This window comes from Urocitellus parryii, chromosome 6 (assembly GCF_045843805.1).
Source record: "Urocitellus parryii isolate mUroPar1 chromosome 6, mUroPar1.hap1, whole genome shotgun sequence".
In the NCBI taxonomy this organism is placed as follows: domain Eukaryota; kingdom Metazoa; phylum Chordata; class Mammalia; order Rodentia; family Sciuridae; genus Urocitellus; species Urocitellus parryii.
The window spans coordinates 122387900-122400485 of record NC_135536.1 but is presented as its reverse complement, the minus strand read 5'-3'; the positions used below and the strand labels follow the sequence as shown (position 1 = coordinate 122400485).

General features: G+C 42.9%; 1 protein-coding gene across 3 annotated transcripts in view; it reads right to left on the bottom strand.

Moving 5' to 3' along the window:
• Nucleotides 1–12586, bottom strand: part of Cyfip1 (cytoplasmic FMR1 interacting protein 1) — an 89179-nt gene that overhangs the window by 30444 nt on the left and 46149 nt on the right. For 2 of the 3 annotated variants that reach the window (XM_026400480.2, XM_026400479.2), the window contains exons 12-15: nt 10056–10178; nt 8964–9089; nt 3195–3361; nt 1154–1301 (exon numbers count right to left, since the gene is read on the bottom strand). In XM_026400480.2, the coding sequence (XP_026256265.2) occupies nt 1154–1301; nt 3195–3361; nt 8964–9089; nt 10056–10178 (564 nt within the window). Of the gene's footprint in view, nt 1–228; nt 377–1153; nt 1302–3194; nt 3362–8963; nt 9090–10055; nt 10179–12586 lie in introns of all 3 variants that reach the window. The other variant, XM_026400482.2, reaches the window with a different exon arrangement.

The window sequence follows — 12586 nt, the reverse complement described above, 5'->3', positions numbered from 1 at the left end:
ACATGGTACATTAGTTATGCAACACTCAGAAAAACCACGAGAGAAGGACTGCTCCAAGACACCCTGACTGGGCTGGGCCCCAGCCCCGAGCTGTGCACTCGGCCTCCACAGTCTGGGGGCCCCTCTGAGTGGCCAAGTTGCTGCTGCTTGGGGGAAAGAAACCACTTGCAGCGGAGCAGTTCACCTCCGTGCCATAAACATCAATAAGAAAAACAAACAATGTCTTACCACCAAAGGTTAAAAGAGGTGGATAGGTGTACGACTGCCTCAGAAACGCGTTTACCACATGCAAGAGCCTTTCCATGCCCAGAGACTTGAGCTGCCTCAGCAGCTCGGCAGAGCTCAAGGACTCGGCCATGGTGCGCACCAGGTAGAGCTAGACACAGACAGACAGGGAGGGAGAGGCGGGAGAAAGCCGTTAGTCACACCATGCACACGCTTGGGTGGGGGACACAGGGACAGACACAATGGACTGAGCGAGGAGGGCGGAGTCCACCTCACGCAGACCCCAGAGGGCCGCCCTCAAGGACCGGCCAAGTGTCTTCTGGAATCCTGACATTCCAGAGAGTTCTTACAGAGCCAGCTACGTGCTTTGCTGGTAACTCTCTAGAGGACGGACAGGAAAGATCATGAAGTCTCCAGCAGAGAGATAAGTGAGTATCAGGTCCCAGAAAAAAAGCAGGGGAGCATATTAAATCAGGGGTGAGATGCAGTGAGAAGCACTTCAGGGCGAGCCCGGGAGAGAGAAAAGCACAAGTGGCTTAAGACCAGGACACACAAGGGCAGCATTCTGTAGTCTCCCCAGTTTCAGCTTCAGGAACTCTTCCTTGCAGACCCAGCGTAGAAATTATAATGATACATTCAAACACCCATCAAGAAACACAGCATAGATAGGCACATGTAGACATCCACTAGTATTTTGGGGATGGATTTAGAACGGACTTCATTTCTGAAGGTAAATGAATAAACCAGGGAATCACAAGCAAGTCCCAGTTCACACCCCAGATTCACTTGGGTGAGAAATGGCAGAAGAGTCGCAGGCAGGATGGGATTTGCCTGAGCAGACAGCGGTGACACCATTTCACTCGGGGTCTGCCCCACTCCCCCAGCCCAGGATTGGCCCAGCCCCAGTACACATGGGGAGGAGGAGAACCTGTGTGCTGGAGGGTCCCACAGCACGGCGTGGCACTTTGATGTCGAAGCCACTCTTGGGGTCCTTCTCGCCCCGCAGAGCTGGATCGTTGAAGGGCTCGTGCCCAGTCTCCCAATCACACACTGTCTTCCTGATGGCCTGCAGGACACTAAACAGCCCCGTCAAGTTATCAGAGAGACTTCTACAATCACAGCATCTGCTCACCTAACTAGTAGGCTCTCAGAACAGCCAACGCACAATATAAATAAATCCCTCTGGGGGTAGTGAAGGGACTGTTATAGTCTAGTTCAACATGAGATTTTAGAAACACATTATTTTCTTGGAAACATGACTGTTCCCAGAAGATTCAACTTAATTGCGGTTTGCATCAATTAGCCGAAGCAGTGTTTTATTTCTAGAATGTTCACCAGGCGGCCATGAATCATGCCGAGGGCAGGGAGAACAGGAACCTCTAACACCCACTGGGACAGCTGAGTTCCACCTGTCTATGCATGACTGTCTAGTGTTCCAAAAGGAATATGAAATCATCCACGAGCTGAGGAGATGGGATGTGTCCAGGAAGGTGACCCTGCCACCAACAGCTCCACTATGTGGAGAGACCCATGAGCACACAGGGAAATCAGAGGGACCCTGTGCCAGCCCTGGTCACATCATGAGGAGAGTTCTTGCTAAAACCCAGGGCCACAAAACACGTTCCACACCTTGTGGCTGTTGGATCCCTTCTGTATTAGGGGCAAGCACTTTGTTCTATACCTGGTGTGTTTCAAGTATTTCTATTAGTATGTGTTTCTATCAGTAAAGATCACCCCTCCAAAGCCAGGCAGCATCCTCGGGTGCAAATATCTTAACAGCATCCATAACATACAGCAAGCTTCCCATGAAGGCAAGCACATGCAAAATAGCAGGCAAGACCAGAAAAAATGAAGACCTCAATTTAAAAACCTCAAGGTGACAGAAATTAATTCTGCAAGCATCACAGTGCAGGCTGAGCATCCCTTATCTGAAGTGTTTGGGACCAAAAGTGCTTCAGATTTCAGATTTCTTGAATTTTGGAATATTTGTATATATATATAGTAAGTCAATTTGGGAATGGGACCCAAGTCTAAACGTGAAATTCATTTATGTTTCATATATACTTTATAGACAAAGCCAGAAAATAATTTTATACAATATTTTAATAATTTCCTATATTAAAATATGGAGTGGGATTTTCTACATGCAGTATCATGTCAGTGCTCTAGTAGACTTGGGTTTGGGGTTTGGGGGTGTAGCTCAATGGTAGAGCGCTGGTCTAGCATTAGCATGCACAAGGCCCTGGGTTTGATCTCCAGCACCATAAAGTAACGTAAGCTTTGGATTTGGGAGTACTTCATATTTCAGATTTTTGGATTAGGATGCTCAACTTGTATAAATTTTATTAATGCTAAAAGTTATACCATGCTGGGTGACAAATATATCAATTATAAAGCAAAACTAAATAATAATGAAGTCTGTGCATTCACCAACCCCCAGTAAATTTCAATTTACACAGATGTCCTTGAAACATAATTTTATCTGAAAGGCTCAACATAAAGAGAAAAGAAGCTCAAGATAGCTATTAGATTTCTACTATCACTCTGTAGTTTTGATGGATTTGTAGGAAAAGACAGAGAAATAAAAGCAAAATGACTCAAGGTGACACACACTGAGGAACAGTGTGGGACCTCCAGTCCCCAAGGCCAGGTAATCAGAGTTGTGGGCAGATTCTGACACAAGTAAATATGCCTTTGTCTTATTTACTTCCCTGAGGTAAATATGCCTTTGTTCTTGGGTCTGCAGACCTGTAAATACTATGCAGGTGACTTACTGCCAGTTGTTCAGGTTACTAATTAAACCCACCACATTACATATAGCTGTCATTCACCAAAACAGTGTCTGGGGGTTGAAGATAAATTACACATACTGAGACTGTTTATGAAATAACTGTCCTGCTGTGTAAAGCAGGTTCCTCAGATGACTTTTGGGTGTGGCTGTGTGCATGGGGTGAGAGCGGGAGGCTGACCTCTGGATGACGTTTTTCTTCTTCTTGATGGCCTGCCGCAGCGGCTCCCTAAGAGTCACCTGGGAGAAGTCCTGCAGCGCCGCGTAGACAGTGTGGCGGATGGCATGGTTGAACACGCTCTCCATCCTGCCCATCAACACCTGTAGGCCTTTGATCATGGCGATCACCTGTAGGGGATACAGCTTTCAGAGGCTGGAGGGGAAGTGGGCACAATGCTGCACCAACCAGGAGACTGTTTGCTCCTCACCCAGGGCCCTCTCCCTGGCCTCCCTAGCCCTTCACCCTGGAGCTCTATAGCCCCATCATCACCTTCCCCAGAGCAGTGGCCTCAACCCAGTCTTGTCCTCCTGGTCTGACCTCCCCACCATACTGTGAGTGCCCTGAGGGCAGGGGCGCCTCTGACTCACACACCCCCTCCACCAGGGCACACCCTAACCTGATAGGGAAGAAGAGAAAAGATCTAGGAAGGCAAAAGTGATGCTAACTGGAAAAGGAAAAGGATGTTATGAGAGTTTGTATCCCAAATCCAACTTGTTAACAAATGCGTGGAAGAAAATGCAGGAAACTGCTTCAAGTCCCTCTGTGATGGCCTCAGGGGCGCAGGACTTCCCCAGTGTCACTGATAAGGTTTCCATGTGTTTACTCTGGAGAACTGTTTGATTTTATATTGCTTTTCTAATCAAAAGAAAAAGAAAAACAAAAAAGGGAATTTCTATTTAGAAAAAAATTAATGAGAAAACACCATTTGAATGAAAATGAGAATACTACATATTTGAACTTCTGGGAAGCAGGAAAAGGCTTGCCAAATGGCAAACTGAAAGGCGTAAATGTGTACATTAGAAAACCAAAAAGGCAGAAAATAATCATCATCTAATATTTGTCATGAAATTATAAAAAGGACAGCAAAATAAACTTCCTAAAGTAGTACAAAAGAAATACATAACAGAAATTGATGAAACAGTCAACTAGAAATATATCGAAGGGGGATCAACAAAGACAAAACGGTTTACTAATAATAAAACTGGCAAGCATAAGCAGAACTAATCAAGGAAAAAAAAAAAGACAAGGAACAGATCATAAAGAATGAAAAGGAAGCCAGGTGCAGCTGTAATCCCAGTGGCTCAGGAGGATGAGGCGGGGGACTGCAAGTTCAAAACCAGCGTCAACAATTTAGAGAGACCCTGTCTTAAAAGAAAAAAATGAGGGACTGGGGTTATAACTGAGCGGTAGAGCACTTGTCTAGCACATGGGAAGCACTGGGTTCAATCCTCAGCACCACATAAAAATAAATGAATAGAATATAAAGATATTGTGTCCACCTACAACTTAAAAACAAAAAAAACAGGGGGCTCGGGTTGTAGCTCAGCGGTAGAGCACTCGCCTAGCACGTATGAGGCCCTGGGTTCGATCCTCAGCACCATATAAAAATAAATAAAATAAAGGTACTGTGTTCAACTACAACTAAAAAATATATATTAAAAAAATGGGCATGGAATGTGGCTCAGTGGCTGAATGCCTCTGGGTCAATCAAACCCTGGTGCCCCCCCCAAAAAAAAAAGAAAGAAATAGGGGACATTTCCCAAAATCTTAAGCACATTAACAGATTATGAGGGGCGGGGTTGTAGCTTAGTGGTAGAATGCTTGCTTAGCACATGTTGAGGCACTGAGTTTGATCCTTAGCACCATATAAAAATAAAATATAAATAAAATAAAGTTATTATGTCCATCCACAACTAAAAAATATTTTTTTAAAAAAAGAGATTATGAGACTACACAGCTATAGCATAAGCATAGAAATCAATGGAACAGAATTAAGAGTTTAGAAACAAACCCTTGCATTTTCAGCTAATTTTCCACAAGGCACTAAAACAATTTGATGGGGAAAGATTCTTTTCAACTGGTTACCCACATGCAAAAGAACGAAGTTGAATCCCTGTGCAGGAATGGGTTAACGCAGCAGTTCTGGGATGATCAAATCCTGCACATTTCCAAGAAAAGCCTGTCTTCAGGACTGGCTTGGCCTGCTCCCAAGAATAGATCTTTGCGGTGGGAATATTTTTGCCTGAAAACAGTTTTTTTTATAAGCCTAAGGCCTCGAGCCACTATTCCACTCTGAGCCACTATTTCAGTCTGACAGAGAATCAATGCTAACAACGTAACTAACAGTGATCACCTGTTTTTGCTCAGGGTCTGGAGTCTGAGTAGCTAAGGCTGGCCACCAGGCTCGGCCTGCCTTTATGAGTGGCCACCCACAAAAACTCTAGACAGGAAGGTTGGGTCGGCTACCCTGGTTGGAAGCCTCACGCACATGTCACACATGCTGCTGAGAGAAATAAGCACGTGCCCTCAACCATCTGCACCCGTCTCCTGGATGTCCCCTGTGCATGTGCCTCTCCCTTTTGCTCATTTTAATATGTGACTTTCTGCTGTAATGCCATAATTTTGAGTATGATAACTACTAAATCTTGAGGGTACGAGCTATTCATAAGCTTAAGGGGTGATCTTAGGGACCACTGACACAATCCTTACCTCAGAATGTATAAAAAAAATTCATTCACAATGGATTATATATTTAAATTAAGAGGTAAAACCATAAAATTCCTGGAAGGAAATGTAAGAGTAAATCTTCATGACTTGAAAGCATAAGCAACAAAAGAAAAATAAATATACTGGACATCACCAAGTAGACTGACGCTGCCTTGGGTTGAAAGAAGGGGAAGTAGGGAGACAGCTGATAAGTATGGGGGTTCCCTTTTTGAGATAATGTACTTTGTTTGATTTGTGATCATAAAACTCTGTTAATATACCAAAAGAAACAAAATGGTATAAGAATTTATTATGAAAAACTTTACATAGTCAAATGTAGTGGCGCTCGCCTGTAATCCCAGAGTCTAAAGAAGTTGAGGCAGAAGGATCACAAGTTCAAGACCAGCCTCAGCAACTTGGTGAGACCATGTCTAAAAATAAAAAATAAAAAAGGACTGAGGATATAGCTCAGTGGTAGAGCACCCCTAGGTTCAATCCCCAGTACCTACCACCCCCTGCCAAAAAAATTTTACATAAAACTTAGAAAATGTAGACTAATTCCTTAAAAATACAACTTACCAAAATTGATACAAAACAAAATTAAAAATCTGACTACTCAGGGCTGGGGTTGTGGCTCAGTGGTAGAGCACTTGCCTAGCACAGGCGAGGCCCTGGGTTCGATTCTCGGCACCACATAAAAATAAGTAAATAAAGGCATCGTGTTCATCTATACCTAAAAAACAATTTTTTTTTAAAAATCTGAATACTCCACTACATAGTAAAGAAGAAAATGTTTCAAAAAATATCCCATAAAGGGAAGGCTTCTCTAGTAAATGCCAGCAAACATTTAAAGAAAAAAATAATATAAATCTTACACAAACCATTCCAGATACTAGAAAAGAAGGGAACATTCCATGAGCCAATTTATAAGTCAACATCCAAAAAATGATAGTTAAAGTTCATACATAGTAATAGGGCTGGGATTGTGGCTCAGTGGTAGAGCACTTGCCTAGCATGCATGAGGCACAGGGTTGGATCCCAGCACCATATTAAAAAACTAAATAAACAAAATAAAGGTATTGTGTTCATCTACAACTAAAAAATATTTTTTTTAAAAATGCAGTATTATATTCTATAGGTGTGAGTGGGGCATAGCCACTTCCCTCCCCAGAACACACGGTGGAAAAGCGCAGGTGGTGACTTTACAACAGAGAAATCTGATGTCTGACCTCAGCCAGGGGGTCAAGGTCAGCGTTAACAGCAATATATCATGTTGACAGTATTCCCCGGCAAAGGCCACTTCACCTCTGTGGTCCTCTTCTCCAATCTCATCATAAAAAGAAACCCATCAGATAAATCCCTGTACAACACCTGCCTGGTGCTCCTCAAAATTATCAAGGCTATAACAAATGTCTGAGAAATGTTACTGCCCAAGGTGTCTAAGAAGACATGCCAACCGAGTGTCATATGAAATCCTGGATCAGAAAAAGACTGTCACAGGAAAATTGACAAAATATGAGTAAAAGTACAGACTTTCGTTAATAATATCAATGTTGATTTATTAACTGCAACAATAGTAACATATAACATTAATAATAAAGGAAAATAGATGTGGACTATTTGGGACCTCTTTGTAGCATCTTTATAATTTTTCTATCACACTAAAAAAGTTTTCTTTCTTGTTTTTGTTTTAAGTAACATTAAAGGCTATTCAGACTAGGACAATGGCACATGCTGGTAATCCCAGCTACTCAGGAGGCCGTGGCAGGATGACAAGTTGAGGCTAGTCTGGGCAACTTTAGCAAGACCCTATCTCCAAATAAAATTACAAAAGGAAGGGCTAGGGATGCCGCTCAGTGGAGAGCACTTGTCTAGCATAGGCATAGCCCTGGGAATGATTCTCCGTACCAGAGGGCTTTGCTCTCACTCATTCACTTTGACACAAAAATGAATATCTATTCCTGTTAAAAAATCTCTTAAACTAAGAATGGAATGTATTTTAATCTGATGAAAAAAGGTGGCTACAATAGACCTCTGGAAAACTTTTCCTTTGAGAAGCACAAAACAAGCATGTCTGGCACCTCCCTTTTATGGGGTAGCTGCAGACCCTAACCCAGTGTGATTGAAAAACTAAAACGTAAAACAACTTTCACGTCATTTGCAGATGACATGATTACATAGGTGGAAAATCCAAAAGAATCCAAGAAATTATAATTAATGAGCTTAGACGAGTTGGTAGATATAAGAGAAATGTATTAAAGTTTACATTTGAAAGTGACAAGAATTGAGAAATATTTAAGACTATACCATCCATCAGCTAACACCTAGAAATAAAGGTCAAAAAAAAAAAAAACTCCAAGATTTTTATAGATTGCAAAAGAAATTAAAGTGAATCTGAATACAGGGATATAGTTCACTCAAAAAGATTCAATATAAGAAGTTTTTCAATTCTCCCAGAAATGAACTCTAGGTTTATTCATATCCTAATGAAATATTCCAGTAGGTTTCACTGGGGATGGGAAAAGCGTCTACAAAAGGACAGAGGACAACAGCCAAGCAACTCTTGAAGAGAGCAGAAAGCCATACTTACCAGACGCAATGGATCATTATTAAGGTATAAAGTATTGTTGGGAAAAGGAAAGGCAGATGGCCCAGAGAGTTGGGGGAGGGGCAAATGCATCGGAAATCAACTTCAGGTGACCTTCAAATCCCAGCTGCAAAGGCACATCCAGAAGTCAATGAAGAACACCTCCATGAACTTAGGGCATGTACAGACTTCTTAAACAAGACAGCAGAGTATAATTATTAAAAAAAAAAAAAAAATTGGTCAATACTGGAAATAAGAACTTCTATCAAAGGCCCAGGAGGACAGTGCAGAGCTGAGCCCCATGTATGTGACAGCCAAGAGCTGGTGGCCACCACAGGGAGGAAACACCCAGGCACAGCTCTCCTCTCAGGGGAGACACGTCGCATCCCAGTCAGTCATCTGGTTTTCCTGTACCCAAGAAACTGCTCTCCCAGCACAAGGATGCAGGAAAGAGCCGATGACCCAGGGCCCACAGACCTAGGAACCCACAACCACTTTTACTGAAAATATTTCGTTGTTTGGACTAAGCTGACAATACAAAGGGCTGCCCGACTACGAACAACAACATCAAGCGGGCAGTTGGTTCATATTTTTGCTTTGCTTTCAGAAGGAAAGAGAAGAGTCACAGGAGGAGGAGACAGCAGACAAGTCCTCACCTCCACCAGGGCAAACTTCTCCTCGCTGGTGTAGTTGTAGCGTGTGGCTCGCTCGTACTCCTCAGCATTGTCGGGGCAGTCCTTGTTGGAGTACTTGTCAGTTGGGTGCACGAGCTTCCATGAATACTGAAGTGGACAGTAAGAAGAGAGACATGCCACCATGAAGGCAAAATGCTTGACTTCTGGTCTGACCATGGCCAAGGCCACCAAAAATCAGCCTTCTAAAATTGACTGTATCTGAAAAGTCTCACACACACACACACACACACACACACACACACACACACACTGTCCATCTCCACACAAGGGCAAAAGACTCTGGCCATGTGACTTGAACTTTAGTAAAGCCACCAGGCCAGGTTTGAAGATGCACACCTGAAATCTCAGCTACTTGGGAGGCTGAGGCGAGGAAGATCTTAGCAAGACCCCGTCTCAAAACTAAAAATAAAAAGAGCTGAGAATGTCACTCAGTGATATGGCACTACTGGTTTCAATTACTGACTGAAAAAAAAAAAAAAAAGAAAGAAAGACACTGGCCAAAGAGCCTCTGAGTACTGTGTATTGAATGTCTGAGACGCTAGGCATTTTCTCACCATTTAAAAGAAGAACTTGCCTTTCAAGTGATCGTTTGTTCTTTCAATTAGATAACTGTTTTCTAACCAAAATAAACCCCAAAAGGACAAAATCTGAATGACTTAAATCATCCAAATCTTTATATGGCACCAGAAACAACTTTACTACTGTTAAACAAAATAGCTGGAGCTCCAAAGAGTAAATGTTCAAAACTGAGAATTACTGACCATCCAAATGGTACAAAATTAATCCTATCAGCATGTTTAAATAGATGAAGCCCTTTATTTATAACACCCCAAAATGAACTGTGCTTTGAATCATCTTAGAAATACATATATGGATACATATTCTTATTTCTAAGGTCAAAGATTTAAAAAAAAAAAAAAGAATGATTTATTCTTGACCCAAAGACCGAAGTCAATGCAGAAAAAATACCAATTAGCCAATTTCATGACATACCAATCACAGTGCTGTGCACTTAGCTCTTTGAATTTCTGAACACAACAAAAACAGCCCTACCACTTCCATCACGTGTGCGCTCCACTGAGACAGCAGCTGCAGGCCCTGCAGAGCCAGGTCGAAGAGCTTCCGGTACTCAGCATCTGTCTTCTGGGCCTCCTGGCGGCCCGACCCGGTGACAACCTGGGGTGCACAGGGATCAGGAGAAAAGTCACAGGTCTGCTCATGCTCCCACACATCAAATCCACACTAACAATCTATCCCAAGGTCACATGTACAAAAATTGCAAAATGGGCGAAGGATCTGAATAGATATTTATACAAAAAGAATCTCCGATTAGCCAATGACCACATGAAAGGAGCCTCAATATCATTCATTGGGGAAGCACAAATCCAAAACATAACTAGACATCACTTCACATCAACCAGAACACGTAGGATCAAAAAAAGAGAGAATGACCAGTGTTGGTGAAGATGTAGAGAAATCAGAAGCCTCACACTCTACTGATAGGGAAGTGACAGGGCACAGCCCCTTTGAAAACAGCCTGGCAGTTCCCCAAAATGTTAAACGGAAGTGTTATCACCACTACTCAGCAATTCCACCCCTAAGTATCTCCTGAGAGCAAAGAAAACTTGTTCTACACAAAAACTCATACACTGATGTGCATAGCATCATTATTCTTGACCCAAATGTTATTCATTCATCCAATAAATAACAAAATGTTATTCAATCATAAAAAGAATTAAAGAGCCAGGTATGGAGGCACACAGCTGTAACCCCAGTGACTCAGGGAGGACAAAGCAGGAGGATTTTAAGTTGGAGGCCAGCCTTAGCAATTTTTTGAGGTCCTAAGTAACTTAGCAAGATCCTGTCGTATAAACAATAAAAGATAAATCTGGGGATGTGTTTCATTGGTAAAAGCAACCCTGGGCTCAATCCCCAGTACCAAAAAAGAAAGAAAAAGAAAAGGAAATAAAGAGCTAATACATGCTACAATGTGGAAAAATCTTAAAAACAATATGTTAAGTGAAAAAGCCAGTCATAATGGGCCACATATTATATGTTCCATTTATACAAAATGCGCAGAATAGACAAATTCATGGAGACAGAAAGTGGACTGCCAGGGTATGGGGGGAGGGGAGGAGGGGTGGGGAGTGCCTGCATTTAGGGGTAATGAAAATGTTCAAAAGTGGGTCATGGTTGTAGAGCTTACTGAATATACCAAAAACTTTGGTAGTACAATTCCAATTAGTTAATTATATGACATGTGAGCTCTCTCCATACATCTGTTTAAAAAATAGACTAAGCAAAGCATTCAAAGGTAGACTTTTTAAAAATAAATTAGTACCTAATTATAAAAGTACCACAGCAGACCCTAAGAGGAAGATAGGAAATGCGCGCTGCAAAATGCCCTTATCTGGAGAAGCAGAATCCAGTGGTCTATGTGGTTCAAGAGCTTCCCATTAACTCAGTCTTACAATCATGTCCCGTGGTCTTAGGGGAGGACTGGTCCCCTCATTTCTTCCCTAGCAGGCTATGCTAGCTGTTGAAGGCAGGTGAGGTGGCACTTGCTCACTGGAGAGCTGTCCCAGCCCCCAGCCAGGGATCTGCCCTGGAGACAGCACATGGTCCCAGGTATCTGGATGGCTGAGCTTTTCTCAGTCATTTTAGTTACATGGTGACAAGTATCTGGTTAGTGGAGACAGGGATGCTCACTCTCCTGCAATGAGAGTCATTCTTCTCAAATGTTAATGGTCCTCCTGAGGACCCTGAGGAACCAACCAGTTCTGAAAACAGATCAAGACCCTCCAGCCTACTCTCAGCCCATACTAGTCGGCACTGCACTCTGACCTTGACATTGCTCCCTGCCTCACTAAGATGTGAGGAGTGATGTTCCACTGCTCCCCAGGTCAGAAACCTCCCGGAGACTGTCACCACTCTCCTGCCCATTCCACACATCAGGGAGCCACACTGGGAAGATGAGAGAATGTGAGTGGCCAAAAGGAGGTCCCAGCAGACCTGGCTGCAGAGCTGGAAGGAATTATAAAGGTCCCACTGCAGAGGAGAAAAGCCCTCCTCCTACACTCAAGCCCAGGCCTACCTCCCAGACACACAGACCCCTGCCACTGAGCCTGGCTGGGGACACCACCTGCCACCCACCCAGAAGCTCCTGCCACCTCTGGCCTCAGGACTTCCTTTTATTAGAGACACAAAAGGGGGGCAGGTCAGAAGAACCCTTTCTTTTCCCAATAGTCTCCCCTTTCCACTTCTCTTCTAGTTGCTTAAAACCATAATACTAACTAGGAAATGCCAATTAATGGTTTCTCCCTGGTCTTCTCTTTTGAAATCCTTTCTTCTTTTTTCTTTTACTCTTTTGGAGTGATGGGGATCAAACACAGGACCTTGCACATGCTAGACAAGCCCTCCAACACCAAGCAATACCCCCAAACTTCCTACTATGTTTTCCCAAAGGAAAGCTGGACTTCACATAGCTGACCAGATAGTTAATTTCACTGCCTTATCAATCAAAAAGCGTGCTTTTGAAAAAATATTTAGATTTGATTTGGCACTATATTGTGTTTGTTAAAGCA